The sequence below is a fragment of the Rhea americana genome, unplaced genomic scaffold (assembly GCF_003343005.1).
Source record: "Rhea americana isolate MKP2758 unplaced genomic scaffold, rheAme1 scaffold_172, whole genome shotgun sequence".
NCBI lineage: Eukaryota > Metazoa > Chordata > Aves > Rheiformes > Rheidae > Rhea > Rhea americana.
Window position 1 is genome coordinate 665,120 of NW_028185839.1, and position 18,192 is coordinate 683,311.

The 18,192-nt window shown below is 38.0% G+C and overlaps 1 protein-coding gene across 2 annotated transcripts in view; it reads right to left on the reverse strand.

Moving 5' to 3' along the window:
* Positions 1–871: 871 nt before the first annotated feature.
* Positions 872–18,192, reverse strand: part of ESRP2 (epithelial splicing regulatory protein 2) — a 45,187-nt gene continuing 27,866 nt past the window's right edge. Inside the window, exons 12-17 of one of the 2 annotated variants that reach the window (XM_085301071.1) lie at positions 17,507–17,728; positions 16,071–16,269; positions 14,659–14,854; positions 13,371–13,548; positions 4,608–4,719; positions 1,656–1,725 (exon numbers count right to left, since the gene is read on the reverse strand). In XM_085301071.1, coding sequence (XP_085157197.1) covers positions 4,630–4,719; positions 13,371–13,548; positions 14,659–14,854; positions 16,071–16,269; positions 17,507–17,728 — 885 coding nt within the window. In that variant the 3' untranslated portion in view covers positions 1,656–1,725; positions 4,608–4,629. Of the gene's footprint in view, positions 1,726–4,607; positions 4,720–13,370; positions 13,549–14,658; positions 14,855–16,070; positions 16,270–17,506; positions 17,729–18,192 lie in introns of both variants that reach the window. The other variant, XM_085301072.1, reaches the window with a different exon arrangement.

Below are 18,192 nucleotides of genomic sequence, written 5' to 3' on the forward strand. Positions count from 1 at the left end.
GGTAAGGCGAATGCGAGCATCTAAAATGAGACTGGTGAGTTTCTTCAGGTTTTGTATTTCAGCCCCGGCTTGGATATCCCAGCCTGGCAAGGAGCTGAGAGCATATAAACAACAGTGGAAGGAGCTGTGGAAAGGCTGGATGCATTTAGGTTGACACACAGCCCCGAGGTCCAGAAGGCTGTTAAAAGAAGAGAAGATGCACCAGTTGCAAAGCCATAACCAAGACCTGACCACCTGCAGTGCGATAGTGTAACACTGACTATAGTCATAATTTACTTAGAAAGCCAATACGCATTGTAAGCATCTCTTTTATTTGTTGTAATATAAAGAAGCATACATCATTCAGTTAAGTACAACTCAAATTGTACACTAACAAAAAAGGATCAATCCAGACATCCATGAACCTCTCACAAAAGGGTTCATTACATTTTGCTCTGCTGGTATTGCACTTGGAATAGATTTGAAGTAAGGCACAGTAAAAACAAAGTCACTTAGTGCTTCTACAGCAGATGTCTTTTTTTAAACACATGCTACATGACGTAAAAGTACTTCTTCTAGCTTAAGTATATACACACACAGGGAAAAAGAAAAAAGCATGCACTAGAGAATTTAGATTTCAACATATCTTGTCGCTTCATAATATACAAATAAAGTAGTTTAAAGTTGTAAACAAGTTGCATGCACATAAACTAGAGCAAAATTCTTTAATACAGTATCTGAAAGCTATTATGCTTAAATAAAAAAATATAACTTATTAGTACTCAGGTTTATGTGCCTTTTTTGTCCTGGAGAGATTAAAAGTTTGGGGGAGGATTTTTTCTGGTTTTGCCTTTTTCTTTTTTTTTTTTTTTTTTTGTTTCCATTTTTTTTTTTTTTTTTTTTTTTCATATTTTTTTTTTTTTTTTTTTTTTTTTTCTTTTTTTTTTTTTTTTTTTTGGCTTTACACATTGGCAGCAGTACACTGGTAGGAAAGACAAGTATGGCTTTTGCAAAACAACAGAATGACAACATGAGAAAGCGCTATTGCATTTGAGTCCAGCATCCTAGAATTTTTCAGTCAAGAATAACAACAAAAATCAATAGCATTCATGCTTTGAATCGGGAAAGCTGCACATTCCAAAAGCTCTTTCTAAAGGGCATTTAAACTCTACAAAAACACACTTTGCCAAGTGTAAACTCTTAAAAATTAAACACAGAGTATCTGAATGATTCCAGCTTTGCTTTCCACTTCAAATGCTACTGAGCAGGCAATAGGTTTCTCCCATGGCTGTGATAGCTGAAGTGCTATTAGATTGTCTTCATAAGTAACCAAATGGCAGAAGGGTTTGTTTGTTTGTTAACAAGTACAGTAGAAATTAATTTACTTAATTGTATGATTTGTTCTTTATCTTTGGCATAGGATACACCATTTTGCAAATTAAATACAGGACACCACTCTTTATTCCAACGTATCATGCTGAAAAGGCACAAGTGCTGCTGCCTGGGTGGCAGGGGAAGACTCAGTATTTTGTAAAAGGCATGGTGTTCAGCACAACTTTCTTTCCCCACCCACTAAAGAGTGTTTAGTTAGACCAGGTACAGTTCTACATAGCGGCTTCCCAAGAGCTGTCCATTTTTCTCAGCCACTGCTTTCTTAGCTAGATCCAGGCTTGGAAAAGTCACCAATGCCTCTCCACTGGGCTGGCCACTAAAGTTGTAAAGCACAAGGATGGAATCTGTGTGGAGCTGCAAGGGTACAAGAACACAAAAGGAAACAAACTGTTAAGACCAGAGACCACACACGGAAACTTGAAAAGCTTTCGATGCTGTGTGTTCTTGCTGGTTTATCCCATTCCTGTTTTTCYATCGAAGATATTTCGGATGCAGGAATAGCAAAAAGGAGAAGGGACTGAAGATTAAACAGAATTCAGCTTTTAGTTTAGCTTGGAGAATGGCAGAAGCTTTTATTCTGTTGATATGATAGACAGAATGATGTAGAAATAATTCCATGCAAAGAGTTTGCTACAGAAGTAATTCAAATTAAAGSTTGACATGAAAAGAGAGACTTTAATGTCAATGAAGGGTAAACTGAGCAAGAAAGTCCAGGCRTTCAGTGACTAAATTCTTGTATTATGTGGAATACTGACCAAGTGACAGAGATGGATAAAGCAGTAAGAGAGCGTTATTGGGAGGATTAGCTGAACTCACACATACACAGCCCAAGAAAGATTGTTCTGTGAAACAAAGTAACATTTTGTACAGTACTTCAACTGAATCAAAGAAAACTTTATTGTAATTTAAATGAAGCTAAGAAAAAGGCAGGATAATAAAAGAGACTATTCTGCCCTTGCAATTAATTCAATTTGGAGAGARTTTGCCCTGATGAATTCTTTAAAGACACTTTCAAAGTGCTGAGTTGTCTATCARTCAGACGCATCTGTCTCCCCTATGGTACCCCAGCCATTTCTTATGGCATGCTGGTAGTCCTTCCAGGCTAAGCTTGGAGGCCCCATTTGTATGTTGGATAGAAATGGATCCAAGGGAAGTTTAGAAATAGAAGGTAAAGGACGAGCACATCAGATTAGCTTGCTGGAGAAATCCATGCCAGACAAAACACACAATCTATGCTGGAAGACCAACAAGCTTTATGAATAGGGAACTGATGCAAATTAACTTTGTGTGGCATATGTCCTCATGAGTTTACAACAGGGTAAAATACTTAAACCTTTAATTTTTAATTGTTCTTATGCATGCCTGGTACACCGTGAGAAATATTAGACTTCTCAGTTATTGCCAGTACCAGTTTTTGATCAACTTTATATTTGAACACATAAAAATAAAGCAAGTATATGCCAGAACTTCACTCACCCAAATGCTTAGCAGGCAGTAAAAGTATTCTTAAACTATAAGCAACACTACCCATTAGAAACTAGAAGTGCATATAAAGTGAGTTAGCACAGACAACTTCATATCCATTAAGGAACACAGTATTTCTTACAGATTAGTCAAGAAACAGCATGCAGAAAAAATTCAAAGACTTGTCTGAAGCCCAGTTCAGGTTTGGAAATAACCTTAGTTTGCTTCAGAACAACACTGTGCGCAAAGAGAAAATTGTGCACAGTTAGCTCAGGCCAGTGGCCTAACCCAAGAATCGATCTGCTCTGAAATAGCTCTTTACTGTTAACAATGAGATCAAGTTATTTAGTGTCCGTCCTGAATACAAGCTTAGTATTGCAGAACACAGTTGAAAATACACATGAAGTACAGTTAGACCACTGAGCACAAAAGAGAGCTTTAAAGAATAGTTTAAGGAACTCCAAAGTCAGGATCTGGAAATTTATTCTATGAGAGAGTTGTGTAGAAAGTTAGTAGACAAGTCTACCCATTCTGCAAGTAACAGAATTGAAACAGTTAAATAAAACTYTTCAGTTTTACTTTAAGACACACTATGCACCCTATTTTATAGTTTTATTATATAGATTTATAGATAGAGATTGTATTTATGTGCATGTGTGTATATACATGTGTGTGCGTGTGTGTATATATATATAAGATTCAAATCAGTACATATCTTTCTGAATGGTTTGTTCTTGAGAGTCGTGTTTGTATGATAGTATTTTGGACTGTTAGAGTTTAGGATGAGCTACTCCATGTATCACGTTCTAGTCAAAGACCACTTCCATCTCATACATACTAGGACCCTATTGCTGACCTGGTTTTCCAGAAGATCTGGGTGAAACAAGTCAAACAGATTGTCCAAGCGTGTGGACATGCTCAGAGCAATAAAGGGTATTTTGTACACTAGACCAGACTTAATTTGCTACTAGTTTCAGTACAAAAATGGCAATCAAATACTGTGACTTGATAGAGCGATTTTCACAGAAAATCTACTCCAATGTAATCGTCATCAACTCAGCTGTTTTCAAGTTACAATATCTTCTCTCTTAAAAAAAAAAAAAAAATCACATTTTAGCATTTTGAAAGGAATACAGTAGTATTTGGAAGTTAAACTCCATCTGGGTTACAATTAAATTTCTTTAAGAATCATGCATTAGTGCTAAAAGAATGCTTGGGAAAGGAAGCAAATTTACCATTAGCAAATTTAGCCAGTTGCATTAAAAAGCCACCACGCCAAAGAAACCTCTCCTGAAGAATTTAGTTCGCATTGAATGAGATCAAGAAACAGAAAGAAATTAATCTCTAAGCAGCTATATAATACAGGAGTGAGAAAGCCAAGAATTGCGGTTTCTTGCCCATGCATTTGTGTGTTTGTTCTGTAGCCACATCAAGACAAATTCATCTTCTATGTTATGTCAAAAGTTACTTGACTGGGAACTCCACACAAAAACAAATACTAATAAATCCTTATGGAAGTTGTATACACTCTTTACACAAAACCAGGCAATCACACTACCTCCACCATTGCTATCACATCAAGTACTGATCACGAGTGGCCCGGTTCCTTAGGTTAGTTGATTTTTTTTTAATAGGACAAAGGCAGGAAGATTAAAGCAAGGATCCCAACGCAAGCTACAAAAGGAGGGGAAAATAAAACCTCTGTATCACCAAGCCCTTCTTTCCCTTCCCATTCACCACTGCAGAACGAGTTTCTGCCAGACGCATCTTACCTTCTTCAGAAGTTACAAAGAGTTACAAACAGACCCACTCTTTCGGTGCTTGTAACACACTCCTTGCTTGATCGCTCAGCTGAATAAGGCCATTGTAGTCATCGGGTGCATACTACAGTACAAGTGTGATACATGATAATCAGCAAGAGAAGGAACAGTTCTGGTACAGCAAGCCACACAGACTATCATTTGCAACCACAATTAAGAGCATCAGCCATAATAACTGGCAGGAGACAGTGAATTTGACAGACACTACTTTTATGCAAGATATAGAATACATCAACTGAATTACCGGTTGTAGAAATGGATTTAAAGTAAAGTGCATGGGAATATYCTGAACTGTATATTTGAACTACTCCTTAACAAGGTAGGGAAACAATTTAGACCACCAAATATTCCCTTTTTCCTTACACTCGTGAGGCAACAGCATCACGCAACAAAACTCTGAAGTCTGCATAATCAGGCTTCTGGTAATGACTCTCACTGGGACAGCCGAGCATCTTCCAGAGTGTGCACGCTGAAGTGGCAGGATTAGAAGCAGCATCCAGATCTCACCCAGATCTCGCATGTGGTCATGGAAATAAATTGCAACTTCGCGGAGGCAGAGTGATAAAAACTTCAGCTGCATATAATACTTGCATTACATACACTATACCAGTGTAGTTAAAGAAATAAAATGTCCTGGGGTGAAAGCATTTATACTAGTATAGCTTATTTCCATAGAGATGAAAAAAAAAAGAATGAACTACCTAGTATAACTGCATTCTCCTAGATTTGTAGCAGTAGAATATTTCAAATAAAAATAGTGACTATACAGTATAGTCACACCAATTAAAAACAAACAAGCAAAAAAAACCCCAAAACATACACATGGATCAGATCTAAGAAATACTTGAGATTCCCAATCCAAACAGTAATCACTCATCCAGAGGGCCTGCTACTGGAAGGCCTGATACAAACATGAAATCTGTAGTCAGAAAGTAGATCTTGGGGAGTATGAGACATTGTTCTGTATGTCATGATCTTTCCAAAATTGCACCAAAATTGCATATCCTGTAAAGGGACTGAGCATTCTTGCATATACTATAGAGACTGCTGAAATGGTTTCTGTAATCCAGAAGGCAAAATATTTAGCATAACTCAAATTATTTTACATCCTTTCAGTGGGCAAGAGGAAGAGCTATCTGTCTTCCCCACAATGGTGTTCTTGTTCTAACATTTTAAGAGGATTGCCAAATGCACACAACCTACACGTACTGTGCTGCCTTCCTTTGATATTCCTGTGTTAGGAAAAAGGTCTCCTGCCAGTTTAGGGAGAAAAAGACAATATATTTGGGAATACAGAACATTGTATCTATCCAAAATAAAGTTAAAAAATAAAAACCAAAACAAAACACATATTATACGTCTTTCACAAAGGACAATAACCAAGAGCCCAGAAAACATGAAAGAGGAGAACCCCTAGAATTTTTACTACTGAATTCTAGTCACCTTCACATCTAGACCAATGCCATTAAGTAAAAGACAAATATAAGAAGTGTCTCTGCCAGGGCAACCAGACCATGCAAATATTAGAATTATCAGTTCCCAGACCTGCCCTTGAAACAAATCTACAAAATGTAAGTTTACTCTTTGGAAGGAATGTCTCAAGATAGTACATACTTTAGATTAGCAGTAGATGTACAGTAGGTAAAGCCATATAGCCTCTAGTGAGAGGGACAATGTTTGAAAGGTTATATACTTGAAATACATAAGCTGCAAGAAAACCGTGAAAGTAGGAAAATTATCCAGCATAGAATTGTCAAAAGTGGTTGGATCTTAGGCCTATAGAAAATACTTGGAACACCTACTGATAGAAGCAACTTCTAATCACAAGAAAGTTAGGTGAAAGACTCTATATAATTAGAGCAGAAGTTGTAAAATGAATTCTTCAAATTTACAGATTTCAAAAAGTAGTATTGCAAACCAAGGTAGGAAATAATAAAACAGGGGAAATCATACTCYCTGTGAAGGAAATGGCAACTGTTCTAACTTGCCTGAGGAAATAAATCACCRTGAATATTTCAGATTCTGTGTACATTTCAAAAACCCCTAAGAACAAAACAAAGACACCAAGCYACCAGGCTAACCTACCACAAAACAGGCAGTGTGAAACCAAGGATGAAACTATACATCCATTGCTCAAAATGGAAATAGAGTTCTGCTATCTTTGCCTGCAATGCAATGGGCTTAACTCTGCTTCCATTCAGATTTGAAAAACACCACCTACTGATTTAACTCCCCCATATGACCAGCTGCAAGTTCACTGAGCTAGATTTTTGTTACCTGTTTATCATATAAGTTATTTGGAAATACAATATGAATTTTGGCTCTTCAATATCCACTCTAACAAATTCAAGTGTGTTGGTAAGTTGTGTAGGTAAGAAGTTACTATGTACTGCAGTAATTCCTATTTGATTTAAAATAAATAAAATCAAAGGCAGACCTCACTGTTACTGCCTCCACTACCCTCTTTTTATCCTTTTATCATCTCATTCCCACTTTCCTTGTGTTTCTAAATTGAAACGCAGCCTTTCTTTTCTCAGACCTGCTTTCTTCTCTCTTCTGAGAGCTCTGAGCTCACAACTTTCTCACTTTGAGAGTAAGTAGAAGTCACTGTGTGTCAATCAGAGCGTTAAGATATAGTGGTCTACTGGAACGATGCTGCAGTAGATCTTGCTTGTTACCTGCCCTGCCATTAGTTGTCTACAAAATACACTTCTGCTGATTTTTTTCCATCATCTCATCCTATTAGATCGGATACTCTGACATGCTCATAAAAGATGGAGAGACCTATTTCCTAGAATGACTGAATAAAAATACAAGAACAAATTCAGACAATAAAGCAATTTCTCTTTGTTCCTTGAAGCAGCCATCAAGAAATCCAGCTTAATCAAGTAAGGAAGAGCACACAGAATACCACTGTGAAATTAAGAGCTCTATTGGCAAATTCAACCTCAGATGTTAAGGTAATCAGGGTATGATTGTCAGCACACCTTCTTGCGCTATACTGACCTTTTTCCAGTGATCAAGGACAAACAAGGATGGGAATTATGTAGAATAAGGTCTGCATTTAAAATCTAAGCTGGGAGAAGGAAGCAAAACAGATCCTTTGCAAGCGGTGACTAAATAAAAATCTGGAGGCAATAATTAGTTCTACTGTAGGCTGCAAGATAACAAACAAAAGATACATATACACAGAACAAAAAAAACTGCAGCTGATAGGAAGAGAGAGATGATACTGGAATGATGCAGATGATCCTGAAGAAGAAAATTCGTTTGGACTGGAAAGTTACAGATGCATTTCTGCAAGTTCATTGCAGACTTGCTTTTTATTTTTTGTTTCAAAAATGGCTACTACTCTCATCAGATTCACTGGCAACAAGACAAGCTTTTGTCACTCTGGCGGTAACATCAGAATAGATCACTGTTTTCAGGATTTACTGGAAAACCAATAGGACTTCTGTGTTGTAAAATCCCTTCAGGGACATAGTTTATAAAAGCAGTGAACTTGATAACAGTTTCATTTAACCAAATTAAGAGAATTTAGGAAGAATTTCTCTGTGGCATATTTTCCAGCCTTCTAATTTTAATTTGCAAAAGCTCTAAACTTTTATACTTATATTCATATACACACGTACATACACATGCACACCACCAATTGTAAATCCAGCAATTCTCTTTCAGTCAGAAAAGTCTCTCAAGTGAGTCTCATAAAACAAAGATGTCTGTATTTATTTTTCCTATTCTATATTACAGAATCATATAATCCAAATTCAAACATGTTTTTCAGCACTCTCCTGTTCTCCACGCTCTGTTGCTTGTGGTGGCAGTGGGGACTTTTATATAAGCTTACAACAGACAGCGACAAGGCTGTCATTGACAGATGGTCAGAGAGACTTGTCAGTGACAAGACTAAAACAAACCCATGTTTTCTGAAGGACTTTCTGCTTCTTCACAGCATCAGCTATTTACCTTATAAGCTTATCTATCTTTCTAAGGTATTAATTTAACTTTTGAAATATTATGCATCAGCTCACGTATACTAAAGAATAACAACACTGACTCCTCTCTCCTAAAAGGAGCGATCATTTCTGACCAACAATTAACTCCAGTATGGTAGTATCTCCCAGAGAGACCATCTGCTATGCTAACTGCACTGCAAAGCTTTTTAAGGTGATAGGAAACAATCAGAGACACACTGGTTAATAAAGAGGTACTATACCCCTCTCATTCCTTACTACTGCCATTGCATGGGTGCTTTTTCTTCAGTATTTTTTTATTGCTTTCAGAAATACTTACTACCTTGGAGGAACATAGGCCTGTCCTTGTACCCTCACAATCTGAGCACAGATTTCACTAGATCACTAATCAGCCAGACACCGATGTTTCTTTCATTTTTCGCAACTCCTACTGTGTACACAAAAACGATTCAGTCTAAAATGGTATATACAAAGGGAGTCAAGGAAAAAAAGTCCATTGCTCAGAAACAACATAATCGAATAAGTATATGAAGTCTATTTAGACAAGTCCCAATTAAAGTGTGGAAAAACACAAAGGGAAGCAAAATGCAAAAATAGTTCTCACCTGAAAAGAAAAAGAAACTGCGAAGGCAAAACAGCAGCTTCAGGACTGCAGCTGCAATTCTAGCCTGACTATTAATAATCTGTCATCAGGCTCCTTGAAGATACTAAACTCTTATCACAGAACAGCTCCCAAGGGAAGAAAGCCAGCTATCCAGGACTTTGGAAAAAAATCCAGATAAAATGAGCCTGGAATAAAAGAAGTCCAGTTTGATGATGACTAGCTTTGCTGCTGTAGAAAACAAAATATTTCTATTTGCCAGCTATTTCCTTCTGGCTTGAAGTACAGTACACGATTCCTCATGTTTTTGTTCTGAGGGCTTTGGTCATCCAGGCCCACCAACAGCTGCATAAGCTAAACTCAGGCGATTGCAATCCTTCGCCCACGAGCGAGCAGAAATATCTTCGAAAAGCTTTGCCATTATAATATACCAGTTACGCTTTTTGAGTGCTGATACAAGCAATGGCAGCCATCCTGATGTTTTGTGGAACAGAAAATGAAGCTCGCACTGCCTAGTCATTCACAAAAACACAGCTCGAAGATGCTSCCACTTAAGTGTGTTACTTCAAGCATGGCAGGCAGAAACAGTTATCACTTATTTCCTAATCCCGCTGTTGCTGAGGTTCTGTCCATACATGCAACACTTTCACATGGAAGATGAATTTAAGAACACCACAAAACAAACAGCATGCTATATCCCAGTTGCACAGGGATGGTGGATACTGTCTATATTGCCTACTGACTTTGAATACTATAGTAACTGGGTATTCTCCTTCTGCTGTATCTTCTCTCCTTCCCCTTCCCTAGTGAGAAGGTGCTATGCCTGGAACCAGCCGGCAGACGATGCGGTATCCCTCTCAGACTATGAAGCATCAGATTTCAAAAGGAACCCAAAGGAAGCAGAGAATACGTCTTTGTTCAAGCATGCATTTTTTGGGGGGGGGGGGAACAGCAAAAAAACCCTAATCCCTAAAAAGTCAGCAACAATGAAGCCTGCTGTCCTGATATAAAATAGAAAAAGAGAGAGGCTGTTAATGCCCTTGGAATTTAGCCATCCATTTCCCTCCACCTCCTCATTACTGTTTTAAACACAACAACCGAAACAATAAGATTTGAATTGTGAGTCTCTGAAGACTCAGAGGATTAATATTCTGCAAAAGCTCTTTCTAGATGCAGATAAAAGGCACCTAAGCCCAGAACAGGTTTAAAGGATATTGACTTATTTTACACAAGCCCTACATGAAAACACATATACAATGGAGTCACTAAGATTTTTCTCCAAGTATCCTTTAASGATACATCCAATATGGGACTGGAATCACAGACCCTGTTGCATTATAGTAATATTAAAAAGCAATTTAATGTGAATTAACTATTGGATCAGAAAGTGTTGATATTTAATATTTTGAAGATTACAGTACACTAATTTTTACAGTACTCTAAAATAATATACAGAAAGGTGATGGGGAAAACTACCATCTCCAGAGATTTACTATTAAAATTCTTTACAGCTTTACAGGTTTTAAAAGATTGTTTAATGCATCTTGCATTATGCAAACTTGATGGAATTTCCAGTAATGAATTCAAGAAAGTAGAGCTAGAATAAGAAATCAAGTTGCTGGACCACTAAACAAGAGGCTAATGCTGATAAAATAAATGAAAATGCTGATCTGCAGATTTTTACGTTATTTACTATTAGAAGCATGTACTGATGTTGAGACCAGCTTGTTGAAGCTGATGATAAGCAAAGTCTGTCTCTTAAGAGGCAGGTCTGGTAAGAAAGACGCTTTCACTTAAGCAGCAACATGTGCTTACATGCAGTATATGGAGCCCATGAAGACTGAAGGAAGGAAACAGAAGAGAATAAAGCAAGAACTAAAACTTAAAAGTTGTTCCTTTCAGATGAGGACATACAAAGACAGAAATCACCCCTCAATCTCAGCATCTCAGATCTGGTTCCCAAACCCATTGAATACCAACATCAATTAGTTATAGAGATCAAAACCATGCCCAAACCACTAACGATTAATAAGGGCTCACTTTATAAACAGCTAGAAGCATCGTGCAATACATCCTTGGATAGCAGCAGAAAGTGGAAAAAGTGTGAGGAGAGAGGAAGAAGGGGAAAAAGGAAAAAAAAAAGATTAGTTATTCTTCTAGAGACACACTGTTGTCCCAGAACAGTAAGTCACCACTTCTTTTTCCCCTACAGGAATGAGTGAGTATAAAACTAGCATTACCACATGTGGGATCCAAGAACAACTCAAAATAATTCCTTGGCTCCTTTATAAGATATTGAAACCGATCTCATTTGGACAACATCTTCTAAAGAAATCAAAGAGGTGACCAATTTAATAACAGTAATTGATGATGACAGGAGGTTGCAGAGGCAGAATATAAATAGTTTTCATCTTACAGCAATTTTTTTAAAATGTGAAACATTGGATTATGTAATACAAACACTGTAGACTACTTTTCAAATGCAGAAACAAGGAAAAGGGGCAAATTCAGCACCAAGACCAAAGTCCAGTTTTGCTAAATTGAAGATTTAGTAGATGACAGAGCTCCTAGAAGTTAAAAGCCATTGACCCTTTCCATGCACGAACAGGGACAAGTCACATTTTTCAATGGCATACTTACACTTCTATCTGAACTTCAATTTAGAAAATGGGCTTTCCCCACTAAGGCTCTAATACAACCACTATCCATCCACCAAACCCCTCAGTCAGTTGAACAAAAGGTAAGATGTCCATGGCTAAGCAACAGATGAACAATTACAACTGCATGTCAGGGAGGGGGGTGCCCACAAAGCTGAATTTGGTTTGAACTCTGAAAATATTTTGTTGAAGGGGGAAAGAAGACAGAAAAAACACTGAAGTAAAATTCATTAAGTTTAGTACTTTTTAAATCTGATTGTAAAATTCACCACACTTTTTAAACTGGTTTTCAAATTTTTTCCACTAAAAACAAACAAATATGTAAAATTATTTTCCAATGTAGATTTAACATTTTAAGAGAAGTCATGACAGGTATAGCATACTATCTGTTGAATATTCAAAATGCTGAACATATATAGTTAAGCATCTGTTTTCAGTCCACACTCCTTTATGTAGCAGACATCTGGCTTTACAACGTAAAGCACATTGTCCTTTAATTAAAATAAAYAAACAATAAAGAAGGAAAATATACTATGCCTAAAAGTTGTGTGTTAACTGCTGCAACCCCTTAAAACAGATCATTTGCATCTCAGCCTTTAAGAATAAAAGCCTGCAATATGACTGCTACCAACTTACAGAATTTTGAAGGACAAACTCATGCAAAAATTATCTTCTTTTCACACGTATCACTTGAACAGCAGTTTGAGATCCACCAAAAGAATTCTAGGTCAGGGCTTGAGTACTACCAAAAAGACATATTTGATATTTGTAGGCATGCTGTTAGCCACAGATGCTAAATACTCACCACATATTAAATTATTTTTCCTTTCAGCAAAACCTGATGACAAAATATGGATATAGATGACATATCCTTTGAGAGGAAAGGCAGTATACATGAAAAGATCCCCATTTCACATATTCAAATTTATGTTGCTGAAAAAAATAGACTGTACCTGACCCTTTTTTATATTTTCCTCAAGATAAGTTTATATGTGTTTGCCCATTGATGGAGCACTGCATCATTAGACACCAGCTGAAGTTACATTTGCAATCAGTACAACCCAGGCTGGAGAATAGTTTTCCTTTAAGTTACCATGTAATGCACCTTTAATGTAAAATGTTCCTGCCTATAACTAAAATACTTAAGTCTTGCAAGAGTGCCTGACATAGGTATCTCTCTCCATCTCCTTTGGCAGTGCAAGTCACCACACCTAGGTCACAGAAAGAGCCTTTTGTACTAGAAATGTGCTCTCAACAGCCTTTAACACTTAAGTCTTGCATTTGAACCTTAGATTATTGCTTTCAAATTATAAAAGAAATAAAGCAAATTTTATACTACACATTGGCTGTCTGCCAATTAAATAAAGAACATGCAGCTTGCATTCTTGTTCATCATTCTCCAAAAGCACGTCTCAGTCTGAAACCGAGTGATCACTACTCAGAGGCCCAAATATATTATAAAGGAGAGAGACAACATACTAACCTGATATCCCTGGAAGAAACTGAGAATCTCCTTCATTCCTGTGTTATACGGCAAGCCCTGCATACGGACTAAAGCTCCGGGCTGGGGCAGAATTGGAGTGTGGGTGGCAGTGGCAGCAGCCGCTACAGCTCCTGGAGGAGCTGCAATATACCCCACTGTGGTAGGGGACACTGGAGGGCTGAAAGAGACAGACGGGCAAAAATGTTATTAAAATAAACAAACAAACAAACAGTTAAGTACTTGGAGCATGCAAAGACGAAACTAAAAATTTAACATCTCCACTCAAAAAGGAAAAGAAAAACCCACCAAACCCAAGAAAACAGGTAGCCCTGGTGTGGATTGATTGTGAACTTTTTTCATTTCTCTCTTCACCACTTGATAGCTTATTTTTAGAGAGGAGAGGGTAAAGAAAATAGGTAATAGTTGTAGCTAAAGATGTAAAAAGTGGTACTTGTTTCCACTGGAGGAAGGGAAAGATAGAACCCATCATCTGCAGCTCCTAAGATATTTAATAAAACCACAAAGAAGAGGGGGGGGGGAAATCATAGTATGAAAGGCAGCCTAGGGCCCAAATCTCACACTTGTTAACCACAAGAGAGCGAGTAAAGTAGCATATCAGGTCAAGGCCTACCTAGCAATTTAGCAGATGCTCAGGCTAGTTAAGTATTGCAAGCCTAGGAATTGCCAAAGGAACAACCTATTTTCCCCATGGATTCAAGCATCAGACTTCAATGAATCATGTTGACACCATCAGTGAAAAGGAGAAAAGTGGAGATCATCCATTTTGCTTACATGCATTACTGTTTTTTGATCTCCCTGATATGGCAAATCTTACAGTGCACACCTATGATGTGTCTTTCAATAAGGAAACATAGTAACACAAGCACCAGAACAAACTAAGGGATCAAGGTAGAGGGATGTACAGGGATGTACTGACATAGGCCAAGAAATGTAACCTTGTCAATGATATTTGCCACATGTCAAAAACACTATTATACGTTAGACCACCTTTGTCATGAGATTCAAAAAAAAACTCCCCACCCCTCCAAAAAACACCCCAGAACACCTCCCAAAACACCACCCTACAAGTACAAGAAAGCTGAACTTCATTACAAGGTGACGAAGAAGTGGTTAAAACGGCTACTGTCTCTGCTGATTAATGGCAACAAGTTTTCTGGATTACTTAAGATGAGAAGTACAAATTTAAGAGGTATTCACAAATGACCAGTCAGTTGTCTGCTCCACCGAGATGAAATGTAAAAAAGAGGCAGCCAAATCTAAGGGATACCTGGGGTAGTAAGCTGTGTAATTCATATAAAGTTGAGCAGCCTGAGCTGGGTAGTAGGTAACAGTCGGAGGAGCAGCAGCCGTGGCCTGGGGAGTCCTGGTGGCTGGCAAGAGGGCTTGAGGCTGGTAGAGCGCTGCTTCTGCTGGGATCACAGCCGCCGCTGTTTGGAAAGCGGCATAAGCTGGTGGAGAAAGACCTAAAAAACAAACCAGAGAACAACAACAACAACAAAATCAGAACGGAGATCTCTGCTATAAGAAAGGAATTATTCATTCCAATGTGATTAATACCACATGGGCATGATTACTGAACACTTGTGCAAAGACTGCTCTCTAGCCTTTCTCCTGGAGACCCCTACTGCATCACCATGATTGACTACCAGGGCATTTGAAATGAGCAATTCCTAGGAGTTCACAAGTCCTACAGGTGAGCAGCCATGTCCCTATGTAAATGGAAAGCAGGGAACTGCAGAGTTATTTGAAGAAAGAATTAAGCCATGTGCATAGAGAAAGCAGGCGTGCACACCAACACACCCATGTTCTTTCTAACAGAAGTTGTACTCTGTGGGACAAAAGTACATGGTGTTAGCTACACACGAGCATCTGCAACTGCTGACCGTGAGTCTTCATACGTAAGTCTCCTGCAGCTGCAAAAAGTCTTCTTAGGATATTACGAATGAGGTGGGGGGAACACTAGTCTCATGCATTTTCATGCACAAATACCCAATTTCTGTATGAACATTAAGCTTGGTGTGCGGTCAAATGTTTTTTTTAATACTATAATTTACCAGCTTTTTTTTAGTAGCTTTTTACTATTTTGCAAATACAGACTAGTATCTGCTTTATAATTTGGTAGTAACATTGATTAGAATGGTACAGTAAAGTTCCACTGTAGTTCCACAATAAAGGTTTTTGTATTCTTAATAAATAAAGCCATCCAGCTTCGCTGTTCTACAGTCCATCAGCATATCACCCTGGTGGGTGCTTTCCTTCAAAAATAAGCCCAAAGAGTACCTTCTCAATGCTCAAAGGCAAGATAGCAAGAGCACTCATCGGCAGCTGGAGTACAGAATTTTTCTCCCTTTTAAAAAAACCCTCTAATTCCAAATAGGTTTCACTACAGGCAAGTCTACTGCAGAGCTCAGAAGAACAGTACACCCATCAAAAGCAAAGTGTGCAACAATTTCACTGGCAAGGCCTTGCTGCCCTCTACTCACCACCGAAAATTCAATAAAAATACCTCAAATCAGTCCCATTATTGCCCCAAGGGAGTAATTCCAATCTCAGTATGTATACAGATGGATGATTACTGATCATGGCAAAACCCAAGTCAAAAAGTGAAAGGCCACAAAGCTTCAGCACCTACCACATATCAGCCTTTAGCAGCAGAGAGCAGAACAATTGCAGACTTACATGGTAACTTACATGGCGGTGGGGATAAGCCACTACGATTTAAAGTGCCACCCATTAAAACAAAGTTCATCTCCTCTCCTGAACACTGGAATACTTCCACGTAACGGTCCTTCATCATTTTTTTGTGACATTTTTGAGCCACCATAAAGGCTTTGTCAGAAGATTTCATTTGGATAAAAGCATCACCGGATGGCCGTCCCTTGGGGAGGAGGAGGGGAGAGGGAGGGAGAAAAAAAAAAAAAAAAAAAAAGCCAGTCTGTTATTAAAACATCCAAAACATGAGAAACATAGAAGACATCAAGATCAAACATCTAAAAAAAGTCTGCATTGTTCTTTCCATCTGGTACAAATAACTAATACTTCAACCATTGATTCATAATTATTCAATGAGTTGTGTGTGCGTGTGTGTGTGTAAATAGCATCTGGTTAACACAAAACTACGTGTTCTTCTGCAGAGGAAAACACAGAATAACTTAGTATGGAAATAAACTTTGAAGGTCTCTGATCTACCCCTTGTTCAAAGCACAGCTGATTGCACAGTCAGATCAGGCCACTTAACAGCCTTACCTATTTGAATTTTTGAGCGTCTCCAAGGATGAAGATTCCCCAGCCCCTCTGGGCAACCTGTTCTGGTTCTTAACTAATTTATTATTGTAATTTCCCCCCCCCTTTTACATTTAATTGAACTCTCTCTTACTGCAACATATGAACATTGCCCCTTATCCTATTGCTTCCTATTGCTGTCAAGCTCTGGGAACACTCTGGCTTTGCCTTTTCTTTGCTCTTTAAATAGCATAAAGTTTCAGACAGGCCATAGCTACAACAGAAATTGATTTCTGAGGTCTGATTTTTTGCAGCTTGACTGGAATCACTTTATAAAATATTAGAAAATTTCCTTCTTAACAAACAAACAAACAAAAAAGTAGAACAAAAGTAGTACTTGCTCATCCATTTTCTCAGTATTTCTGTGGCCAGGAGACTTTATTTTTAATGGAAGACAACAAGGAAAAAAATATTCCCATAATTTTAACATTAAAATATATCCTTTCACAAATACCGCTCAAACAGCACGGCTGCCCTTGAGCACAAATCCTGAAGCTGACTGAGCAGATTTGGTAACTAACAGAAGATGCTTCCATCCTGTGCATTGCCAGCACTGGACTGAAGCACGAGGAAMTGTTTAAGGTAGCCTCTAGGACAAAGCCATCTTTAAAAGAACAGGCCACAAGCTTTATCCTCCCCAATCTCACATACAGACACAAAGAGAAAAGCAAATGTGTATGTGAAAGGGAGGGAGAAAGGGAAGGGAAAGACAGACAACAATAATATTCTCTCAAGGTGACGGAAGATTCAAAGCACAGCCAAGAACAGGTAAGCCAGCCTGACCTCTAATCCTCTGTTCRGAAAGTTGGCTCTCACTTGCAAAGCGCTGTTACCTGCTGATTAAGGACCATATGAACTCCATGAGGCTTGATATCACCTGTGGCGTCTCCCATAAATTCCAGGATGTCATCAATGCCAGCAGTGTAAGGGAGACCTCTGAGCCGCACACAGTCACGTACGCTACCCGCGGCAATGGTATACGGTGGAGGTATGACAGGAATGATGGGAGTTGGGAGGGTGGGAATAAGAGGTGTTGACATGTATCGATTAAGCACCTGTTGGCAAAAGAAAAAAAAAATAAAAGACCTACACTGATAAAGGTTTACAGATCACCTGGTTGGGCACAGAAATCAATCTTCACAATACTATTTCATACACTTAAATAAATCCATTTCAAAGGTAAGAAAATAAATAACTTTTTAAACAGAATAATTGTGGATTATTTGTTGGGCATTTTACAGTTTCAGACTCAGAAATAACTTTGTAGAAAGTAACTTTGTACAAACTAACTTTGAAGAAACCAGTAACAGACCTTTCTAATCTCACTACATAAAAAACAAAAGCAGATTATAGCTCATTTTAGCACATCCCAAAAAAGAACTGCTGAAAACAACAGTTTATAAACAGCTAATAAACTAGTGTTGTCACTTACAGTTTTTACTTGAATTGGGGCAAATTAAAAATAGTCAATTAAAAAAGACACAAAGTAACAAATAAGGAAAACACACTAAATCTAATT